General features: G+C 31.7%; 5 protein-coding genes across 7 annotated transcripts; 2 read left to right on the top strand and 3 right to left on the bottom strand.

Moving 5' to 3' along the window:
- The first annotated feature begins 218 nt into the window (after positions 1–218).
- Positions 219–3,222, top strand: LOC139098346 (TBC domain-containing protein kinase-like protein). Its single transcript, XM_070650516.1, has 2 exons — positions 219–534; positions 588–3,222. Exons 1-2 carry the CDS (start codon positions 333–335, stop codon positions 2,834–2,836), a joined length of 2,451 nt encoding a protein of 816 aa, XP_070506617.1. The 5' UTR covers positions 219–332; the 3' UTR covers positions 2,837–3,222.
- LOC139098347 (protein takeout-like) lies at positions 3,142–4,221 on the bottom strand. Its single transcript, XM_070650517.1, has 3 exons — positions 4,081–4,221; positions 3,927–4,019; positions 3,142–3,869 (listed from the first exon to the last, which is right to left on the bottom strand). Exons 1-3 carry the CDS (start codon positions 4,142–4,144, stop codon positions 3,274–3,276), a joined length of 753 nt encoding a protein of 250 aa, XP_070506618.1. The 5' UTR covers positions 4,145–4,221; the 3' UTR covers positions 3,142–3,273.
- A 512-nt stretch (positions 4,222–4,733) lies between these two features.
- On the top strand, positions 4,734–11,072 carry LOC139097954 (BRCA2-interacting transcriptional repressor EMSY). 3 transcript variants are annotated; one of them, XR_011545126.1, is made up of 6 exons: positions 4,734–4,985; positions 5,090–5,264; positions 5,326–7,475; positions 7,612–8,500; positions 8,591–10,135; positions 10,243–11,072. XR_011545126.1 is itself a non-coding variant. In XM_070649997.1 (4 exons), the coding sequence occupies exons 1-4, from the start codon at positions 4,904–4,906 to the stop codon at positions 7,998–8,000; spliced, it is 2,796 nt and encodes a 931-aa protein (XP_070506098.1). In that variant the 5' UTR covers positions 4,734–4,903; the 3' UTR covers positions 8,001–10,174. The 3 variants fall into 3 exon arrangements, 1 of the variants encoding a protein (XP_070506098.1); XR_011545125.1 differs by having other exon boundaries at positions 7,612–10,135; XM_070649997.1 differs by lacking the exon at positions 10,243–11,072 and having other exon boundaries at positions 7,612–10,174.
- Got2 (glutamate oxaloacetate transaminase 2) lies at positions 10,697–13,278 on the bottom strand. The gene is made up of 5 exons (XM_070649998.1): positions 13,105–13,278; positions 12,868–12,971; positions 12,064–12,371; positions 11,910–12,005; positions 10,697–11,830 (listed from the first exon to the last, which is right to left on the bottom strand). The coding sequence occupies exons 1-5, from the start codon at positions 13,161–13,163 to the stop codon at positions 11,135–11,137; spliced, it is 1,263 nt and encodes a 420-aa protein (XP_070506099.1). The 5' UTR covers positions 13,164–13,278; the 3' UTR covers positions 10,697–11,134.
- A 5,479-nt stretch (positions 13,279–18,757) lies between these two features.
- CCT1 (chaperonin containing TCP1 subunit 1) lies at positions 18,758–20,961 on the bottom strand. Its single transcript, XM_070650074.1, has 3 exons — positions 20,812–20,961; positions 20,546–20,699; positions 18,758–20,465 (listed from the first exon to the last, which is right to left on the bottom strand). The coding sequence occupies exons 1-3, from the start codon at positions 20,882–20,884 to the stop codon at positions 19,019–19,021; spliced, it is 1,674 nt and encodes a 557-aa protein (XP_070506175.1). The 5' UTR covers positions 20,885–20,961; the 3' UTR covers positions 18,758–19,018.
- Between the last annotated feature and the right edge of the window lie 2,815 nt (positions 20,962–23,776).

Here is a 23,776-nt window from a genome sequence, read left to right as displayed (position 1 = left end):
AACATACTTTTAAGAATATGCAGAACCAAAACATTCAAGATTCAGTAACAGACAGAGCATAAATAAGGATATTCAGAGACATCACTTTTTTAAGCTCCAGCGTTGGACATCTAGTTGATTTGGTAAAATATTCTAAATTATTGCACAGTTTTGTTATATTCAGACAGCGTTCCTGCATTTAACTAAGCTTGCTGATTAGCCATCGATCTATGTAAATAAATAAGGCGGATTAAGCCATTTATTGTGCTGTCCTCATAAGGTTTAGTTACCAACGCTGTTCGTATCATCTCATAAACAAAATATCTTCAGAAAAATTAAATTTAATTAAATAAATGAGTCCGGCTGTGTCAAAGATCAATTCTCAGTTATCTGCATTTACGTTCATCGCTAAATTATGGCAAAATGAAGCAGTTTCATCAAATGGACTACCATTAACAGCTAATTCAATTAGTATTTTTGGACGATTTCAAATTTTAAAGTCTTTTCGGCACGATAATTTAACTCAATATCTGAATATTGAGCGAGGCAAACATGGTAAGTTAATAAGCTATCAACTAACCACATCTAATGATGTTCATTATTCACAGAAAGGACGATTGTCATAAGCGAATATTATGGATCTTCATTGACTGAAATATCCAACAAAAACATCCAGTACGAAAATATATTAAAAATATTTTATCAGTGTACGACTGGATTAAATTTCATACACAACAATGATATTGTTCATCATAATCTCGAGCCTTCAAATGTTCTTATCGACGAATGGCAAAATGTAAAGCTATTCAATTATGGATTTTATTACATGACTCGCGGAGATGATGATAATGAGGAATATGTAACATTCCCAATCGGAAGTAATATTCGATATATCTCGCCAGAAAGAATATTAGGAAATCATGGAAATCCAAAAAGTGATGTGTGGAGTTTGGGAATGATAATAACTGAGTTAGTCTTTGGAATATCTTTGTGGACTAACTTGAAGTTCTCAAATATTGCTCGCAAGATATTAAGCTTTTGTACAACTAGCGGATCTGTTCTTGAGAAGATTGCAAGGGACCATAACTGCTTAGAAGTTTATAACAACTTAAATAGTGATTTTAAAGATCTTTTAGAGTCATGTTTGGCTATAGAATCAAAAAATCGTCCAACATGTCAGGAAATACTCAATTCATCAGTTTTTACAAACCATCAAGAATCTATCACCTTCAAAGTTCATAAAAAAGGAATTAGGGAATTAGCTCCAATGGAAAGACTTGATATTTCTCAAATTTATTATCTTTGGCAATTAACTGGTGGAGATGTTCATTCAGAACTGAAAAAGGAAGGCTTAATCAGAAGCGAAGCTCCAATTTTGACAGTTCCACGATTAGTTCTCCTTCAAAGCAGTAAATCTATGCCAAATTATAAGAGTCAAAGCTCACTATTCGATCAACGAGTAGTCATTCTCAATACAAAGAATTTATCAGATCGTTTAGCACTCATTCCAAAACGAGCATTTTATCCGCTATTGCATTGTCCTAGACTGCCATACAATTTCGGTGCTGAAATGCGGAATCTACCTATGGTGATTCGCGAACGAAATATCGAATATCAATTTTATAGAGTCGTTTTGTTCTCAAGATTATTGAAAGGATATCCATACACTCGAGACTTGATTATTGAAGAAGCTAAGATTGACATACCGCCATTTTTGAGAGGAAAGATCTGGGCTGCATTGCTAAATGTCATACCAACAGGAAAGTACGATAAGATCGATAAAGTCACATCAAATCAAACAGATCGACAAATAGAAGTGGATATACCAAGATGTCATCAATATGACGAGCTGCTAAGTAGTCCAACAGGTCATTACAAGCTCAAAAGATTATTAAAGGCATGGGTCACAGCACATCCACAGTATGTCTACTGGCAAGGACTTGATTCATTAACGGCACCATTTTTAGTGTCAAATTTTAATGACGAGGAAACTGCCTTTCTATCACTCTACAATTTTATACCAAAATATCTACACAACTTTTTCCTAAAAGACAACTCAATCATAATTAAGGAATATTTAACGAAATTCTCACAATTAGTGACTTTTCATGAGCCAGCATTATCGAAACATCTCAATACAATTAGTTTTATTCCTGAATTGTTTGCAATTCCATGGGTGCTGACAATGTTTTCACACGTTTTTCCACTTCATAAAATTTTACATTTGTGGGATCGATTACTAATCGGCGATTCATCATATCCACTATTTATTGGTGTTGCTATATTAAAGCAATTAAAATCGACACTAAAGGAAGCTGGATTTAATGAATGTATTTTGCTATTCTCGGACTTGCCAGACATTATTATGGAAACTTGTGTCAATGACTCACAAGTGATGTACGAAAAGACACCGAAAAGTATTTGTCATCGAAAGCATGTTTGGAGGACTGAGGAACTGGAAATATTTGATATTACAAACATAGAATTGAGTGATATTCAGAAAGAAATCTCACCACGAATTAGTGCGAATGATCTAATTTATTTATTGAGAGAAAAACCGAATCAAGTTGTTGTGTTTGATCTCCGACCACAGAATGACTATAAACGTTGGCATATTCGAGGATCAATAAATCTTCCATACACAAATTTGATGCTTGGTGAACGACGACTCGAATCGATAAATGTAGAACGACATACATTGCAAGATAAAGTTGTTGTTGTTATCAGTGTGTCACATGACAATGCAAGTCTTTTTGCTGAATTTCTAGTTGACTGTGAAATTCCAATGGTCTGTATTCTGCATAATTCTATCAACACGCTGCATTCGATATTGCCGAGTAATTTATTTGAAACGTAAAATGTGTTAATTTGTGTAAATTCATATTTGTGCAATTGTTGTCATTTGTTTTTATTTTGACTTGATGGATGTGACATTAATGTTTCGTAGGATGAAAACTCGTTCAGTGAATTTTAACGGTTTACCACAAATTTGAAATCATTAACGGTTTTCAAAAATTTGAATTTTTGAACTTCAAAAAATCAAGTAAAAATTCAAATTTTACAAAAGCCGTTAAAAATTCAAATCTTACAAAATCCGTTAAATATCTTAAAAACAAAACAGATCCCATCAGTAAATGCGTTTAATATATGAATGTGCCGATTTATTATTATTTTATATTATAAATATTCATAATTAACATTCTATATGTACACACAAAAATGTATACACATCATTAATTAATTAAAACAGTGTTATTAAATGTAAATCAATTGTTGAAACAAGTTTTCAATTTTCTATTCCCGGAAAATCTTATTGACTGGAACATTGTGATAAATTTTATTACAAACACCGATAAGCTGCTCGCCAATCTTCTCTTCATATCCCGGCAATATATTGTCAGTAACTAATTGCCATTGTTGATTCATGACTGAATTAATTGTGTCACTTAACTTTTTATCATTTTTAAAGAGATTCTCAAAGTTGAAGAAGACACGTTTTGGGGTAATTTTAATTTTAAATTCCTGTATATCGATGTATTCATCTCCATCCTTTGTTATATACTTACCATGCGACTCAACGCGTACAATTGTGTCTACAAATGTTATATTGCATCTTCCTTCGCCATTTATTGGAAGTACCAAAACCTTCCCATTCATCGTGTAATTTCCAATAATTGAAATCCTATCAAATGCAGTTTCAAGCTTAATTCCATAGCCTTTATTAAATCTTGTTGCTGTTCTCAACATTTTTCCAGTTGTTAATCCACGAATTTCAGCATTGTTTAAGGACGATTTGAGATAAAAATTTGGAGTTCCACCAATTGATTCCGATTCTGTATGTTGAGTTATTTTGAATGGCTCAATTTTTGGCAGATCAAACTTCTCACTTCCTATATGGCAATAAATAAGGCTTAAAATAGTAATTTTAATGATTTTTATCTAATTACCATCCTTAAAAATAATTAGGGCTTCCTGAATGGCACCAGCAAGGCACTTATGGAAATTTTCATCGGATCTACTGCATGTTGTTATTTCTTTCGCTAATTATAGACAAATTATTAGAAATATTCACATCATTAGTAACTGATATTCTTAACTCACGCAGTTCCTCACAGACTCCATAAACAATGATAATTATAACAATTATTTTTGTTAAACTTTTCATTTTTAGTTAGTTTTTCGAAGCTAGATCAAATACTGACATTAGAATCTGTAACTTGCATTGTATTTATACAATTGTTAATGTACCTGACTTAATTAATTCATTATTCTTGTCAGCTGTTGATTCAATATTGGGAGATTTTTCTAAGTATATTTAATATTTTTAATAAATTACAAGAGATTTATTCATATGACTTATGCTCATTTGAATGAATTTGTGATAAATTTTATTACAGATTAGCATAATTAATCATTTTTTAAGCAATCGTCACATTTCCGTTAATAACGAATTTTTAGAATTTAAATTTTTGAATTTTTGCGCTGAGCAAATCTCAGCAATTTTGAGCAACATTTGAAAATTGTTTTCCAACTCTGATTCTGTTAATTAATGCATTTTCAGATCACCAATAATCATAAATCATCATTAAATACTATAACTAACATGAAAAAATTTCAATAAAGCATAAAAAATGAAGCAAATTAATATTTTCCGTTAAAAGTAAAATTTGAATTTATTCAAAAATTTTCACAATTTGCCGTTATTTTTTAATCGATCAATTAGTAAACAAAGCAATATTTTTAAAATATTACGAGAAAACCATTAGTTACAGCATAAAAAGACGAAAATCTGTTTACAATTTAGTTTGAATGCATTAACCGACCGAATTCAGTTAACCGAATATCGTAATCAGCAAGCAAGGCCCTATTTTATTTATGGAGCTATACACAAAAAATAAATTTTGAATAATTTCTGATTTATTCAATGTCCAAGTGTATTAAAAATATGTTTCCATCAAAGGTGGACCTGACAAAAGACGAATGCAGAGGAGTTCTAAGACGTTTAGGTCAGTAGAGTGATAAAAAAATAAAATGGAATGAAAAATCATCCATTGAAAAGCAAAGCCAAAACAAAAAACTTAATAATGCTTATATTTTAATTGATTTCCAGAACTTGAAGCTTATTCTAGTGTTGTGAGTACATTTAGAGCACAAGGAAGTTTAGACAGTAGCAAACAAGGTGTATTAGATCAGTTAAGAAGGTGTTTTCATATCTCAGAGGATCGCCACAAAGCCGAAGTACGAAGAGTTGCAAATAATGAAAAATTAACAACGATATCGGAGCTGTAAGGATTAAAAATTAATTTAAAATGACTTATAGTGATATAAATTTCCTTAATATTTCAGAATAAATGGAAAAACATTTGATTTAGAATGGATAAGAGAAGGCCATCGTTCATATCCATTAATAAGTCGAGCGCCAGCATACACAGCCCTTCATATGCTTGCAGATCATGCGTCCAAGTTTGCATCACAAGAGAATTTGGATCTTCCAGAACCAGCTGATACAAAACGTGAAAGAAATTTAGATGTAGAAATCACAGGAAAGCCAATCATACTTGATGATCCAACAAAACCGTCAACAACAACCCCAGCTATATTTGGCATTAGCAGAAAAGATTTAAAACGAAGCATAGATTTAGTAACTCTACATCCACACACAAAAAAGAAACATTATCATCATCTTAAACCGCCACCTGTTCCGAACATGAAAATACAGCATTTATATCAGACCCTCAATACGAAGCGTTCACGAAAAACATTCACAAAGAAATCAAAAACAAAAAATTCAAAGCAATCTCCAAATCGTATGCAATTTTCATATCCCACATCATTATCGTCATCGGACGAGAAGCATTTTGATGAATTGCAGAGACATTTAACAGCACAACTAATGCCACCTCCACCATTAAAATTGTGCTTTAATCAACAACAGCCATTACCGACAAATAATAAGAAGGATATGAATCTACTCAAAATGAATCATCAAACGCTAGAACCACAGCCACATTATATTCCCAATAATCGAGTAAAGAATGAACTATTACCAGAACAGCAACATGTCGCACCGACAGGATCATCGCGACGATCTAAAAGCATGAATGTGCCATCCAAAAGCAATTACAATTCAAAATATTCAGCAAATGGTGCGGGCTCAAGAGTTAATAGTAGTAATAATAATAACAATATGGATCACATACCAGATCCACAAATCATATTTAATACAATGTCATCAACGAATATGAATATGAATATGAATATAAAAATGGAACCGTCATCAGTCGTTGAGTCAATGCCTCTCGAGAACAGTGATAATGAATTATCTCCAGCAATGACATCACCGCTTCAACTATTATCAACGGCAGCTAGTTGTACTCCAAAATTAAAAGTCACATCACCAGTTAATAATCCACAACAATCTATAACACAGCCATCAACATCATCAGTCGCACAACTGCCATCATTAACAACATCAACACCGAATTCATCATTAAAAGTCATTCAAAATCGTGCTATTAAAATTATTCCGGCAAGTACAAAACCAATTATTAATAAGCCTCAAAATCCAGAGGTTGTAAAAACTGTGTCACCGTCATCATCACAATCACAACAGACATTAGTGTCACCAACAACGACACCATCAAAATTTAAAATTCAAAAAATTCAACTTGTTATGAATAAAAATCAAGATGGAAGTACAACAGCAAATTTATCGCCATCAGCAACAATTGTAAGTGGAAAGGCGGGACAATTGGTATTGAGTGGAAAATCAATAACAAATACTTATCAAGTTGGAACTAAATCACCGTACACGATTTTAAGTAGCGGAACAAAAGTTGGCAATGGACCTAAAGTAATTGTTCAAACAATCGATCGAACATTTGCACAACAACAACAGCAGCAACAGCAAAAGGATACACAATCAACCACAACAGACACAATGACAAGCAATGAAAGAATACCTGATAATCAACGGATCACAGAAAGTACTCCAATTGATTTCCTACCCGTATCAACGACATCAGTTCCTGCAACAAGTTTTCCAAAAGTTATTATACAAAAGTCAGTGACGGCACCGAAGCAAATAAAATTAAAATTAGGACCTGGTAGCATTGTAAATTCAAAAATTCTTAAAGGTCCATTACCCAGTAACTTAAAAATACAGAGAAATATTAATACAAAAGGATTCACTGTTGTAAATACATCGCAAATCGTTCAAATTCAATCAACACCAACACAAATAACAACCCCAACATTAGCAACCATTGAGAGTACAAAACTTAGTAAGGAGACGACAGATTGGGAACAAGAGCTGGATGATGCAAACAGGACGAAAGAGAATAAAGAGCGTGCTGAGAGTAATGGAAGTGGAACAACTGCAAAGAAGCCACGTTTAGATGACTCCAGTGAGAGCATACAGGAAATTGTACAAAATAGCAATGAAAATATTATTATTGAAAGTTCCGAAATCGATTCTAGTTCGAATATTATTTATGGTGAGCTAACGTATATTTTTAGTTTGAATTTTTAACGTTTTTCAAAATTTTAAAATTGAACTTTGAATTTTTGAAAACCGTTAAATTTTAAATGTCAAAAAACCGTTGAAAACAACTTTTTTTCTCATTGTTATAGCCGAAAATATACCGCAAGTAGATGCAGAGAAACAGCAAATACCGACACCAGATATCTCAGAATTTGTCTTCATTCACACAGACGAAGAAATAAAGTCACCACAGCCGTCAGACAGTCAAGTTCAAGAAATAATCAATGGCGATGACGATAGTACAAAATTAAATGGACAATTTGAGGAAGTTCAGTTACAAGAGGAGGAGATAAGAACGCATAATGGCGCTGAAGCATATGAGAATTTAGTAAGGAGTCTTGAGGCTGATTGTGAAAGTGAAAGTATAAAAGAGTTTAACGATGATATACAAATTGAAGAGAATTACGGATTCATTGATGGTAATATCTTAGATTCATCAAATGCATTCACGCGGGAATCAGAGAGATTATATCAATAGAATTATTATCGATAAATTTAAATAATTTTTAAATCAAATTAAAAAAAAAAAGTCTATGGAAAATAATAAAAATGGCAATTTTTATGTCTCGGCGCAATTTTTACCGCCGTGGATTTTTTTCTCACCTAATCAGCTATCGAGCCATTGAATTTAATTGCTCAGTGTTGTATAAAAGAATGTTTTCTTCTTTAAAATATTAGAGTATCCGACTCTTAATGATGCGCAATGTAAAAAAAACTTCTTCTTTTCTAAGTAAATTTAGACAAAAGTTTAATATATTGGAATTAAGGGAATAGAATCATACATACACATACACACACACATACTTGATAAAAGGATATCAGATAAAAATTTTAAATTAAATGTACAATTTGATATCTTTAAGATCTTTAAATGAAGAAGATAAAAGAAATACATTTTTAAACTTTACACGTAAGGACAAAAAGCAGGCAGATGAGTTAGGAACCTACAAATCCTCTGATGTGAATCATTTATTTCATGTAAATATAGTACCTTAATGAGAAACAACCCATCATCACCAATAATGACTAAAGTTTTTTAATTATTTTTTGATGAATTCATTTCTATAGATTTTCCATTAAGCCAGAAGAAGAAGAAGAAAATTTTCATTTAAAAGGAATTAAGAATTGGAAAAAAGAAAATCATATAAATTGGATATTATGATAGCTTGGGTTGATTGGATTTGTGACAAATGAAATGGAAAATTTAATTTAATTGAGCATGCTGTGATCTGATTTGATTTTATTTGCGATTGATCTCGCTTACAAGGTTTGAGTCTTGTGTATTCTTGTTATAGACTATAAGTTGAGTATTTAATTAATAGTCAGGATCAGACGCTATCATATCTGATACTTACTTATTAAGCATCCTTAGATTAATTTAATCTTAAGGTTTAAATTCTTAAACCATGTTTTTAACCTCAAAAAAATTAAAAACAAAGACTTTTGTTATTTTCTCAAATTTTAAGTATTTTGGAACCAAAATCATCCAAAAACCAGTGGAAAGTCATCAACAAAGATAGTAAAACAGTGACAATATGAAGAAAACTCAAAAATCAATGATATTTCACTTCAAATTCAGTTTTTTCAAACATAACCTTGATACAAGCAATAAAAACGCCAAACGACTCAAAACAGACATACAGTGATATTCGACATACAGTAATGTACATATAGTATAACGAAACAAACCTCTTGGATGTGATCTCACATACCAAAGGCAAACAGCTGGAAAAATCATCTTCAAAAAGTGTCAGAAACACATTTATAATTCATAACAACGCAATAATCATTGATCGCAGCGTGCTTTGTTAAAATATTTTCCATCTACACATCTTGTGCTACTAACATCCATTCAACCTTCATGATACTGTATAAAAAAGAGTTTTTAATTTGAATATTGATAAAGGAAATGCCATAAAATTCATACTATATGATAAATGATAAAACTTCAATGTGAAAAAAAAAGTTAAGGAAGGTCGGAAGTAAAAAAAAATTTGAACTGTTAAACAAAAAAAGTTAGTTGTTAGTTGTTAATTGAGAAACTTTCAAAGGAAATTGAAATTACGATTTTAAAAAATTCTTTACGTTTACTTTAAAGTGGGGTTTGTTTGCAAATGACGTTCAATTAGTTGTGGGGGAGCAGAAGGGAGTATCCATAAATGATCTTCACAAAAAATTATAGAATATTGATATTGGATGCTCCCAAAGTGAAAACAGAACCCACTTTTGGGCTTCATAAAATTTTATTTTGATATTATTTATAGACGTCATTAGTGAACGACCCCCTTATTATGATTAATGAATTTTATTAACCTTTTTTTGCTGATATTGATAAGACAATTTTTTCTCTTCTTAATTTAACTTTATGAGAATTGAAATATTACAAAAAAAACAATGGATATACCTTAAAAGAAAGAGAAATATGAATAAATTAAGATTCCATCAAAATGTCATCTATATATAAACAAAAGTTAGCATATAGAATCGAAAAACTGCGGACGTTTTGCATAATTTTAATGTAAATGTGAAAAAGCTCACACAACCACTGTATAAAGCATTCGCACACACAAAACAATTTTTCTTCTCTTCTGATAAAAAAAACTCAGAAAAAAAGTAAATATTAATTAAATAAAAACGAGATTTTAAATTCAATTCAATACTTTTGTTGACTTTATGCTTGATTTAATTAAACTTTTCAAATTCTCATATGACTTACTTAGGAACTGGAGTGAAATTCTGTTGATTCTTGTGTTTCTGGAAGAGAAGATTTCAAGGACAAGGTTATCTGAGATCCAAAACTGCTTAGTTAAGGCAACACGACTAATTGAACTCTACTGGATCTCCAAATTCAAATGACAACTTGATGACCTACCTCAATATAGTCTGAAAAAGAGCATGACAGCTTCTTGTTGATACTGATGATAAATTGACAGAAAAAGTTCAAATCCGAATGACGGATCCCAGAGTGGAACTCGAAGCCATTTCCTACGATATCAAGTTGCATGTTCCCATCACTGAGTTCTTGAGTAGAAGTGGAGTGTCCATTACTGGTCAAAGGCCATTACTGGAATCCAATTCCTACAACTGATGAACATCCAATTCATCTTCAAACCCTGAAATCCTCAATTAAAAATACCAAGCCTACTTCATAAAACAATTAAAACTTCAGAATTTTTTTAAATTTTTCAAAGCTATCTTTTCGTATATTTTTCAATTAATCAACTTTTTTTCAATTTTTCACAAGACTTTTTCGTTCTTAAATATATGTAAGTATGTCATTAGACAAAAGCATCAACATTAGAATTTAGTTCCACTAGTTGCATGTGCATGTGCAAAATTGCATCCCAATTAGATTAGGACAAAAATGTGCATTATAAAAAATAGAATTAAAAACAATAATAAGTAACATAAATAATAAGGAACAACTTCCATGTGCTAAGCATTTAGAAAGTCAGTCGACCATAAGGGATTAGAATTTTGACAATTTTTACTATATTTGTATGAAATGCATTAATAAATAAATGCACGATGGGATATGAGTGATTTAAAATGCTTTAACTTTTCCATTTTAATCTAAATTCGCGTGACTTGAGATACTTTTGTGGGATGTCTTTACTTGGTGACTTCATGAATACCATGTGCTAAATATTCAACATTCTTTGTTGTTACACCAGCCATGGAAATTCTTCCGTCTTTTGTCAAATAGATGCTGAATTCATTGCTCAATCTTGTACTTTGTTCAGCATTCATGCCAGTGAAGCAGAACATGCCAATTTGGTCGGTAATGTGTTGCCAGTTTCTCTTTGATCCGAGATTTTCCAAAGTTGATCTCAATTTGGATCTAATGGATATAATACGATCAGCCATTCCCTTAACATCACCAAGCCATTCAGATCTAAGTTCTGGTGTGCTCAAAATTGTACTGACAATTCTAGCACCATGAATAGGTGGGTTTGAGTACATTGGACGAATGAGAATCTTCAATTGTGATAAAGTGCGATCTGCTTCTTCCTTGCTGGAGTTAATTAATGAAAATGCGCCAGCACGTTCACCATAAAGACCCATATTCTTAGCATAACTCTGTGCCAATGCAATTTGATGTCCATCACGGATAAACAAGCGAACAGCAAATGCATCCTTGTCAACTGATCCACTAGCAAATCCTTGATAAGCCATGTCAAAGAATGGGAACAAATTCTTCTTCTTAATCAAGGCTGACAATTCTTGCCATTGTTCGGGTGTTGGGTCTACTCCTGTTGGATTATGTGCGCAGGCATGAAGTAAGATAATCGAACGTTCTTCCATTTTCTGAAGTAAACAACAACAACAAAACAAGCAGTGACGTTAGTAATAATTGTAAATAAACAAGTTCAAGTAAGTGACTTACAGAAATATCATCTAAAGCTCCTTGGAAATCTAATCCGCATGTTTTTGGGTCATAATATTTGTATGATTTGACGTTCAATCCTGAATGCTTGAAAATCTGTAAATAAATTGGAATTTAGAGCTTAAGCAGCAAATATGAGTTATTGCTGACTTACGGGTGTGTGGTTTCCCCATGATGGTGCTGGAAGGTAGACTTCCTTATTTCCTGGGAAGAAGCTTGACAAGAATGCTCCACCAACACGTAAAGATCCAGTTCCTGAAATTCCTTGAACAGTGGAATTTAATCCAGCCTTCAATTCCTCGCTGTTATCACCAAGTGCCAATTCAATGCTCAATTTACAGAAATCAGCTGGTCCGGAAATTGGTGCATATTCCTTATCCAATGCCTTCTTTGCCATAATTTCTTCGGCTTTTTGCACACTTGGAAGTATAAATGGCTTTCCATTATCATCACGATAAGCACCTAAGGAATTAAAAATTGAGTAATTATAAACGTCACGACGCATTTACTTCCAAAAGTAATATCACGACCATTTAGCATGATCTATATATAGTGAGTAATTAATGTGAAAATTTTCATCAATTAAGTCTGTGCTATGAACTGATAATGTGGCACACATCCAAAAGTCTTATGAAAATTTCTAGATTAATTTCACCGGCAATGCTACTTTGGATTTTATCGTCATAGGAATGCATTGCAATTATCATTTGGAATTTTAATCCTCAGACTAATCCAGAGGATTAAAATAAATCTTAAGATTAACAAAAAGTTCATTCAATGCGGATATACGCATGATAATCATGAATGGATGATGATTCAACTACGTCAATTAAAAAGGCGGTCAAACAGAATGATAACGTTTGTGTACAATGCACACAGAAAAACGTGATGGAAATGAATCGTGTCATCAACACAAATGCAACAGTTTTGCAACATGATAAACAAGTGCAATACGTACCGACACCAAGATTGATCTTTTTTGGATTTGTGTCTCGCTTAAATGCTTCCGTAACTCCCAAAATAGCATCTGGAGGGCCCATTTGGACAGCTGACCACCAAGAACTGTTAGAATGTTAAAGAATTAATGAAATTTAAGATATTATGATTAGATAACAATAGATCGGTCATTTTAAGGTCAAATATGGAAAAATGCATGGATAGAAAAATTATCGGAAAATAATAAATGCCGACTTACCTGCATCTTGAAGCCAAGACACTTGATAGTCCACGGTTTTGTAAGAGTTTTGTCGACATCTTTACGTATTTTGTGTTCCTACTTGAAGATCAGTTATTAGACTAAACAGAATAGCACTTTATCACCTTATTATTATTACTGCCTTATCCGCAAAGTAAGATTGACACAGAAGCTATGAGGTGACTATAACGCAGATTTCTTGTGCAACCTTATTCTGCAAGTGAAGATCAAGTTCAATTTAGGAAAATTCGATGTGATTATTGAATTTAGATATTATTTTATTCACTGGATGTACTTAAACCTTCTATATAGAACCTATTGAATGATTTTACAGCTTGAAATGAAGATACAGTCAGACAAATCACTCAGAAATCGCAGACTTTACTAGAATGATGAGAACAATAGAAACGTGAACAATTTTACGTATACTTAACCGGTTGAATTTAAAATTTTGACGGCAGTTAATATTATGCTAAGCCCAGCGATTCATAAATTAAATAGATTAACATAAGCTTTCACAATAAATTCATGCTGAATTTGTCATTCTTGACTTTTCAATAAGGACGTAAATTTCATTAAAATATTCAGCATGTTGTACATAAATTTTTATTTCGCAAAATGAAACATTTGCTCGAAGAAAAATTCCACGATGAAGTGAGGTACATAAATTAGTTAAATCCACATTGTTGCTTTACATGTAAAAGAGCATAATCACTTTTGTTGGATCTGAAAATCTTCATTTGCAATGAATTTGCTTTAATTTATGGACATGGCTAAAAAGAGACGTCATCACATTGTTTTATGATAAAAGTAGTCGGAAGTTTTTTGAAGGTGCATGACCGAAGTGCATTTATGTTTTCATGATTCAGTTCTTAATGACTTAATCTCATTAATATAGTTTTAAAAGTGAAATTCTAACGGTTTTTTAAAATTCAAATTTTTGAACTTGGTGAGTTCAAAAGCTTGAATTTTTGAAAACCGTTAAAAAATTTAATTTTTGAATATCAAGTTTCCGTTAAAATAGGAACTATCATTAAAATTGCAAGACAAACTGAAAGCAGTCTCTAATCTCCTTCATATTATCAAAAAAAAAAAAAAACACAAAACACAAAAAAGAAAGAAGTTTTCTTACATAAGCAATGCATGTTGGGTTTATTATCGCTAAGTTATTGCAATGATCTTTTCTTCAGTATAAAAATATTTCTCTGTTGTTTCATCTTGACAATTATCTCTTCAGCATATTCGCGAATGAAAGAAGCAAGAAGATTTATGTAATCACGTATTGGCAAAGATATGTGAAGACGAAACGGGAACTTCTGCAGCTGCTGCTTACTTTCAATATTTTCACACATATTATAAAGTATTTAAAAATGTTCATTAATCATAATTAATATCCAACTTACACGATAAAGGTGCAACAACATAACGAATTATGGTACGGTAGGGTCAGATGCATCGAGCACTTCATATGAAAGAGCATAGCTTAACAAATTTATCCTGTATTCAATTGACTTATGCAAGAGAAGATCCAGTGAAGCTTGAAATTAAAATTACATAACTTCCATGACTTTTTTTGTGGCTCCTTGCTGCTATGTAATGTAATAATTAGCGATCAATCATTAAATGAAACATAAAATTCATCAAGATTCAACAGTTCGAAGATTAATGCTTCTTTCACCTTTCGTTGATACTTTATGGATCTTTCTATTAACTGTGCTGCCAAGATCACGTTTTTGCTGTCAATAAGTCTAGTCATATCTCATAAATCTTGATGGTGTATCGATTCTATGAAAAAGTTCATGCATCACTCGACATAATTGATTATCAATGAATTAAAATTCAATTTTAATGTGATTTATGCATGCTGGATGTCTCAATAAAATGCACAATTATTGTAATCAATATTATATTCAATACAACTCTATTAATGACAAAATTATAATGACTTATTGCATTTGTAGGCACTCATTTGAGATATTCACTAGAAATATAATATCGATCGTTTTAGTGAATTTAATGCTAATAAAATGTTTATAGATATTGCTTTTACAGTTGCTAGCGGTGTGGCAGGCTAGCAATGAATTAATGTGTTTTAATTTATTTCACATGTGAATAAATCACCTCAAATTGTCTCGGATTGCAAAAGTTATAAGCGGGTAGCAGGTGACTAATGTTGTTTAGGAAGGAACTTATTTCTATTTGTTTTGGATTTTATACTGGGTTTTGTGGAATTGAAATTTTGGCGGGAAAAATTTGAAAGCATTTTCTTTGGAGGTTATGAAAAAAGTTTATTTTAAGAAAATCAGATTTTTGCAAGCTTTAATTAGGTGTGAATCAGCGGAAAGTCGTCAACAAAGATAATTGAGCAGCATAATTATGGAGTAAACTCAAGCAATCAAAGAAAATATGGAAATAATTAAATGTTTACATCATTTTGCCATTTTTCAATCAAATACATTGTATTCATACATTAAGGCTGATACATTTTGTGTAATGACAACAAAATCTATTCCATATTGATGAAATGACCAACATTCAACACAATGTTGCACTCAACATTAATTTTTTCCTGATCCATTGATATTTTTAACATCCAGTCAATATCTGAACAGTGATCTATGATTATCTATAATTTAAAATGACTCAGTTCCATAAGTAAGTTCATTTTATCAGTACTAATCCAATCTCAAAAGCAATTCCTTCATTAAAATTCTTAAAAAAATCATATCAAATTCAATCACATCAAGATTGACTGAATGAATGAATGCGGTAAAGAGGCCGGGCCAATAAATGATTGAACAGCTTAGTCATAAATGCTCAAAATTGAAATGTCAAAATGTGGTTTAGCTAAATGAGAAAAATCTTAATTAATTTTTGAATTCTCCTGAATTTTTTGACATGACAAAATTAATATCCATCATAAAAAAAATTAATGTTTAATTACTTATGAAGTACTTTTGTGTAAATGAGGAGGAACTAGCTGACATAAAAAGCTTCCTTGAGTGCTATGAATAGAAATCTATATAGAAGAACCTTGCTTTTGTACTTCGGAAGTGCATTTTCCTGTAAACACAAATTACCTTTGAAATGATCGACGTATTGTTATTCTAATTTTTTGAATTAGCTAAGACGCAGAGATGACTATTTAATTGGATCATGGAGCCACTTACTGCTGTGATACATAAATAGAAAAAATTAAAGGTTTTAATAGCCATTAGTTTCCATTACAATTGACCCTCCCTCAAATTTCTTATTATGGTCATCGAAAATAGCTGAGATCATGCACCTCGGAAGTTAATACTCAACACATGCAGTCACAACCAAAATTGTTAAACGTGCCTGAAAATGTTATTTAACACAATTTAAAATACTTTTTGTCGCATTAATAGTCATGCTGACATGAACTATGAAAATAATGTTATTGTAATGATCATTTGCCATTTTTAATGCAGCTATTGTGAAGAATAGGACACCCATGTCGTTTAGAATTAAAGTAAATTACTCAATTAATTAAGAATGGACGTGTTTTTAGCTGAAAATGCTAAATTGTTTTGACTGGATCTTTATTGTTTGAATGACATCTAGATAAATTGAGTTCTAAAAGTTTGAGGCTGTTTGAAATAATAGGAATTGTTTTAAAATGTCGAGGGACATCGTTAAGCGAGTTGCATGATGATAATTTGACTAATTAAAGTAAATTTGTCTTAAATTTAGATTCATAAGACAAAATTGTTCAGTAATTCAACAGTTCAATTCATTTCAGTTCATTGGAAATTTTAAAATCCGTCAACTTTTTCAAAAATTAAAAAAACCGTTAATTTTTCTACAAACTTCAAGTTCAAAACTTCATGCAACACATTTTCCAAAGCCCTCAAACTTAATGCACAAACAACCTTCAGCTTCAATTTTATGTCCATAAGTCCTTTATGTCAGCAAAATTTTTCATGGTACATGATCGCATTCAATGACTTCAGTATCTAGGTATAAATGACAGTTAAGTACCTAATAAATTATCCATTAGTAACATTAAGCTGCTTATTATTGTGTTTTAATAGCTATTAATCCTCGCATAAATATTATAGAATAGTCACTAACTTTTATGCTTAAAATAACTGACATGCCAAATTGTCCATCTCTATGCTGAAATTATTTGAACATTTCAAGACTTTTTGGCAAGTAAACCTGCAATTAAACAATCTAATTCTTAATTACATTAGCTAATGCTTCCGATTTATTCAAGATCCAAAACATCCAGGAAGGAAATAAAAGTCAAATTTGTAAGATCCAGTTAACCTGATCTTGACACATCTAAATGCACTCTCATGCTTTTAGAGGATATAAAATTGTGAATTATTTCGCAAGTCATTGTAGCAATGGCAAATCATGCCTGAAAAAAACTCTGCAATAGAGCTAATGCTCTAAAGTTCGATGATTTCTAAATATCATTGTTTATAATATTTATTTCTATTATAAAGCAAGCTTATTGATCATTATCATAACAAGGTGTATTGAGAAACATTCAATAAAAGCTCATTTAGGTGCAGAAACACATTACCATTAAATATTACTAAGGCAAGTGCTGTGTCTCGCAAAAAATATGACATCTCGGAATTGAATTAAGCAAAAAATTATTTTGCACTGCATTTCGCCGAATGAAATGTATACAGCATAGAAAATTGATTGTCAAGGTCGGTGGTTAAGTTGATGAAATAAAGTAAAACATACAGGCATGAATACGAAAGTATATTATCCAAAAATAAACAGCATTCAATGCTTGTTTACATGCAGAATTGTGGTTTTCCTAATTCGTACTTGAGTAGCATTTGACTTTTTTGTGGCTTAAGTTTATTTTTCTATGCGGCAGCGATCAAAAAGCATAAATCAATGCAGTGTGAATTTTTATGAGCATAAATTCCTCATTCTCAATAATTGACATAGAAAATAGACATGAGTTCATGAAGTAGCCCACTAGTCATAAGATATCTTATCGACATTTGTAATTTGTACATTACAAGATACAGTCTGTAACAAAAGAAAGGCAATATGTAAGTGAGGTCAAGTCTCTTGTACATATTGAACATAAAAAGTGCCATTTTTTAAGTGTCGATCGTGTAAATTTGTTTTTCACAATAATTTATATTAATTGGATTTAGAGTTTTGAAATCCCTCAATTTACGACATGTAGGAAGTGTTGCTCGCTATTTGTACTCTGTTACAGGCTTGTTATTGCTTTAGAATGATTGCATTTCATTCATTGCCATATTTCTCTTTGAACTTAATTATGAAGAAAAATTGACAGAGCTTGACCGAGGTGCTAGATTTATTTTGAACGAGTTCTCGGTTTAATTATAGTTTGTGTCATGAGAATTAAGATTTGCGTACCCATGAGAATTTTGGAGTTTTGAGTTTTTAAGTAAATCTCTAAATTTGAAATTTAACGAATTTTTAAAATTAGAATTATTGTTCAGGTTCAAAATTTTACTGGTTTTTGAAGTTCAAAATTTACAATTTCTGGAATTTTTCAAATTTTAAATAACCGTTGACCAAAGTTTTCTTTCAATTTAAGTAAATTGCCGATAATCCATTGAAATACGAACCAATTAAAAGAGATAACCATTCCATTACTTACAAAACTACAGTAATAAACGCTAAATGCTTTTGATTTTGTGAAAAAATTCTTTTTATTTTTTTTTTATTACAATGCATGTGTATTTTAGCAAAAAAATGGTGAATTAGGGAAATTTGCTTAGGTATTAGGCGGTTAAAGCAATGAATTTATTTAATGAAAAGAAAAAAATCATTTATTATTGAATTAAAAATCTCTTTGAAAAGCTAGTTAGTAAGTAATACATTGCGAAAGAAACAAAATATTAATTAAATTAAAATGAGATGATAAATTATGGAGGTAAATAAATTAACCATCTAATTCGCCAGCAGCACAGGCATCGCCATAGCTCTTTCCTCCTTTGTCTTCTGGATTAAGTTTGATCATATCATCAATTCGAAGGATAGTGATTGCTGCTTCTGTTGCGAATTTCAACGATTTGATTTTAGAGATCGATGGTTCAAGGACACCAGCCTTCTTGTTATCCTTAACAACTCCCTCAATCAAGTCAAGACCGTACCATTTTAAATGTGCATGATCCTTTTTCGTTTGACTTGAATTGTGATAGGCGCGAAGTTTAGCAACTAAATCTGTCGCATCCTTGGCGGCATTTACTGCTAATGTTTTTGGAATAACGAGTAATGATTTAGCAAATTCGGCAATAGCCAATTGTTCGCGAGAGCTCAATGAGGTTGCAAAATTTTCTAAGAAAATGCTCAATGCAGCCTCAACACAACCGCCTCCTGCAACAACTTTCTTTCCTTCAAGAACACGCTTAACGACACATAATGAGTCATGAACTGATCGTTCCATTTCATCACAATAGAAATCGTTTGGTCCACGCAAAATAATCGAGGCAGCAGTACGTGCTTTTGGATTTTTGATCAAAATTAACTCATCATCACAAATTACTTCTTGTACGACTTCGGCAGCTTCACCAATCATTGATGCATCAAAGCTTTCATCTCCATCCATATTCGTGAGTGATGTTAAGAATGTTGCACCAGTTGCTTTTGCAATTCTCTTCAAATCAGATTTCTTTACACGACGAACTGCCATGCAGCCTTTCTCGACGAAATATTTCATGCAAAGATCATCAATTCCACCGGTACAAAGTACAACATTAACGCCAGTTGCGAGAATCTTTTCAATACGCTCTTTGGTAATGTCAAGTTCTCGTGCACGAATACCGTCAAGTTTTTCAGGATCAGTAATTAATACCTGTACACCCAATTTCATTTTTGTCTTTTGCAAAGAGAAATCTAAGCATGCAAGTTTTGCATTGGTAATTTTCTTCGGCATTTGTTGTGATGCAACGGTACAGTTAAGAGCATAGCCTTGAATAAGTGTACTTTCGCGAGCAGATTTACCGTGAGCTTTCAACACATTGACTGCTTTAATTGGATAAGATGGATTTCCTTTAAAGTCGGTAATTTTAATTGCTTGTGCAGCATCAACAACCAAAGATGCAAAGAAATCAGCATCTGCACTAATAATCTTCGAGCTCATTGATGTCTTAGCACAATTAACTAAACAATCGCGGCCTAAATCATCAACTGGTGCTGTTAAATGTTCATTTATGTATTTGCAAGCTTCTTTGCATGCTAAACGATAACCAGCAATGATTGATGTTGGATGAATTTTTTGTTTAACCAAGTCATCTGCATTTTTAAGCAGTTCCGCGGCGATAATTACGACAGATGTTGTGCCATCTCCAACTTCTTCGTCTTGTAATTGAGCAAGCTCAACCAAAACTCTATATTTATAGAAGGAGAAACATAAATTAATTAGTAAATGCTGTTCATGCATCATCTGATGAGTTTATTGATCACTTACTTTGCAGCTGGATGTTCAACTTCCAAAAGCCGCAAAATAGTTGCTCCATCATTTGTGACTGTAACATCGCCGATATCATCAACAAGCATTTTATCAAGTCCAACTGGTCCTAAGGAACTCTTAACGATGTTTGCAATTGAGGATGCAGCCATGACTAGAAAAAATTAAGTAAAATTTTATGAATCATTTTTTGTTCGGATCTTTTCTATCACATGTTTTTTGTAAAAACTTTAATTCGATTTTTATAAATCAAATAGGCCACTTACCATTTTGAGTACGAACAGGCTGGCCTGAACTTCTGCTTCCGCCGATTGTTAATTGTTGTGCAATTGTAGACATCCTTTATTTTATTAGAATATTCAAGAACAAAAAATAAATTCAATGTGTTTAACCGATTCGCCTCTCTTGATTCCCGATTAACCGTTTTGCTTAACCGATGACATTTCAAATTTTGTCCGTTACTCACAATCATGTGATGATTTTTCAATGAAATAATACAAATTTATGTTTATGTCTCAATAATCTAAGTTCTGTGATTGAAAACATGCTCGTGATCATAAAATATGCAATTATTTAAATGAGTAATGTGAGCAAATTTCATCATATCATTTTTCAAGGCACTAGAAAATTGAATTTCAATAAATAAGCAACATCGATTTCTTATTTTTGTTATTTTTTTGCTGCATTACCGCTTCCATTGAACAATTGAGAAGTATAATAATATTTCGCCTTCTAAATATCACCTCGCATTACAATACATATTGCTGCGATCTTTCAACATCACTGCTTGCTTGCGAAAAAAATCATTTTTTTGCAGCTTTTTTCGCTAAATTTCACAATTTTTCTTGTCTATGAATACCAAAAGAATTTGTTGAGCGAGAATTTATGGCAAATAAATGCAGGCATCAGTCAATGCATGAATAAAAATAACAAAAATAGTTATGGCAATTGTGCATTGATTTAGACGTTAATGTCACACAGCAGATATTGGCAAGTCTGCAATTTTAAATATTCAATGAATTTATGAATGGAAAGTTATTTTGTTGCTGTCTATTGAATTATTTTTGGCCATACATGTATATGGCTCTTAAAATTCTTAGGAAATGATTCAGAGTGTGCCAGGAGGTAGTTGACTTCTGATTTCATAGCTTATTTTGATTCAAATTATTCTAAAACTGAAAAATCTAAGTTAAAAATTAGAATTTTGTTTTCGCATCTTTTGATGCAAATGTTACTGTATACACTTTTGAAGCAAAACTGTTTTGCATCTTTTGATTCTAAATTTTAGTCTATTTGTCCTTATAATTCTAATTAAGAATATCATTGCACAAAATAATAAACCTCAATCAGATGACTTGCTCAACGATTCAAAACAAAGCTTCAAACGCAGTGATTTAAACACTAATTGATCCGAAAACATAACCTCAAAAAGTCTCAATTAGCAAGAAACCAGATCCATTAGCTCTCTCTGACAAATAACATAGTGAAACAATCATCTCAAGACTCTATATTAATCCTCATATTAATTTTTTTTGCAAAACAAAGTAAGTAATATGTGGAAATGTAATTTTAAAATTCCGCAAGATACAAGCTTAAAGAGAGTAAGAGATGGAGAGAGAAACTCCGGTAAAGAAAGAAATCAATTGAGCGTAAAAGAAGCGAACGGTGAGTCACTAAGAGATGAAAGATCTGCATATAAAAAAAGAACTAACCTTGAAAATGTATAAAAGCACAATTTTACAGCTGTTTGTTTACCATTTTGTGGGAGTTCAACTACTTTATATCTACGATATACAAAAAAAATAATGAAACGTGCTACAAATTTCTAGCTACACTAATTTATTCGTCTTGTAGGCTTTTGCACATTGCAAATTGGTGAGAAATTTTTTCAGCACACGCTACTAATTAATGACTTACTATGTGTGTGGCATACTCTTTATTTTTATGTTTTTTGTCACTTAAAATTTTCACATAAATTATCTATTTGCCATATCGTTGATAGCAATCAGTTATAGCTTTTTGGTTTCCTTTCCATGCAAGCAAGCAAGTACACGAATGACAATAAAGCCCATTCTGACTAACACACATTTTTTTTTCATGGTCAAATTTCCAATGATTCGAGTTCATGGATCGAATTGGAATTTCTGTTTCTTGGGCATGGCATGTCTTGCTTGGTGCTTTATTATTTTATTTCATTTACACAAAGGAGATTGTGTCAAAAATAAAGTTCATAACCCACTTTTTATTTTCATATCCATTCTAAGTCTTAAGTGCCGCCTGTATTGAAAATTGTACAGTATTATTTTAGTACTTAATGGTTCTTTGTTGCTTATATGGTTAAAAACATATAGTCTTATTTGTAGCATTAAAAGGGAAACCAAATGTGACTAGATGTAATGAAAATTGACCGAATTGAAATTTATTTTCCTGCTTTTATCGACTCATTCAAGGTATTAATCTTTGCCACTTAAAACATTTTGTTTCCATTCTTGCTGGTAAAATGGGAAGCAAATTATTATTATTATTGAGTGTTAATCATTGAGACACAATTATTTAGGTCTGTAAAAATTGTGATATTTGATGCAATCGAAATCTCGTAACTGGAATGACTAAAATGTAAAATGTTGGAATCTTCATCTTTCGAATTGAAAATTATTGTCATACCTTAAATGAATGTCGTTGCATTGCAATGTAAGGGAGTGAGAAATTGTTATGTCTGGATGTTCAAATGCGCATTTTCTGTTTTAACTGTCATTTCTAATTTGAAATTTATTTAATTTTTCATAGTTGTTTACCCTTTTCTTGTAAAATTTTAGTCTTTTATTAAATTTCATACAGTAAACATCGTGCTGTTTATTTTACTAAATACACAACAAAATACAACAAATAGGAACAAACAATATCCAAAATTGATAGCTGAACATCAAGACAAAGCATATCCAATCAGTATTTCCATCAAAAATTCAGATATTGCGCTAAAAACTCCATTCATTCAGAATCGTTATAATAGAAGAAACAAAACATAAAAATCATCAATGATGCAACTACCTGAATATTAGGTGAACGTAAGCGAGACTTGAATGATAATTTCTGATTGTCAGCTGTGCGTTCAAAACAATTTTCAAAAGATTTCATAAACATTCCAATCATATACGATGAAGAGTACATGAAAATTTGATTGTTTAACAATTATAGACACTACAGTGTGCAAATGTGATGCTTTTTGCGAAA

This window comes from Chironomus tepperi, unplaced genomic scaffold (genome assembly GCF_022539635.2).
Source record: "Chironomus tepperi strain 1889 unplaced genomic scaffold, CSIRO-AGI_Ctep_v1 contig_445, whole genome shotgun sequence".
NCBI lineage: Eukaryota > Metazoa > Arthropoda > Insecta > Diptera > Chironomidae > Chironomus > Chironomus tepperi.
The sequence above is the reverse complement of the archived record's forward strand: the minus strand, read 5'-3'. Positions and strand labels throughout refer to the sequence as shown.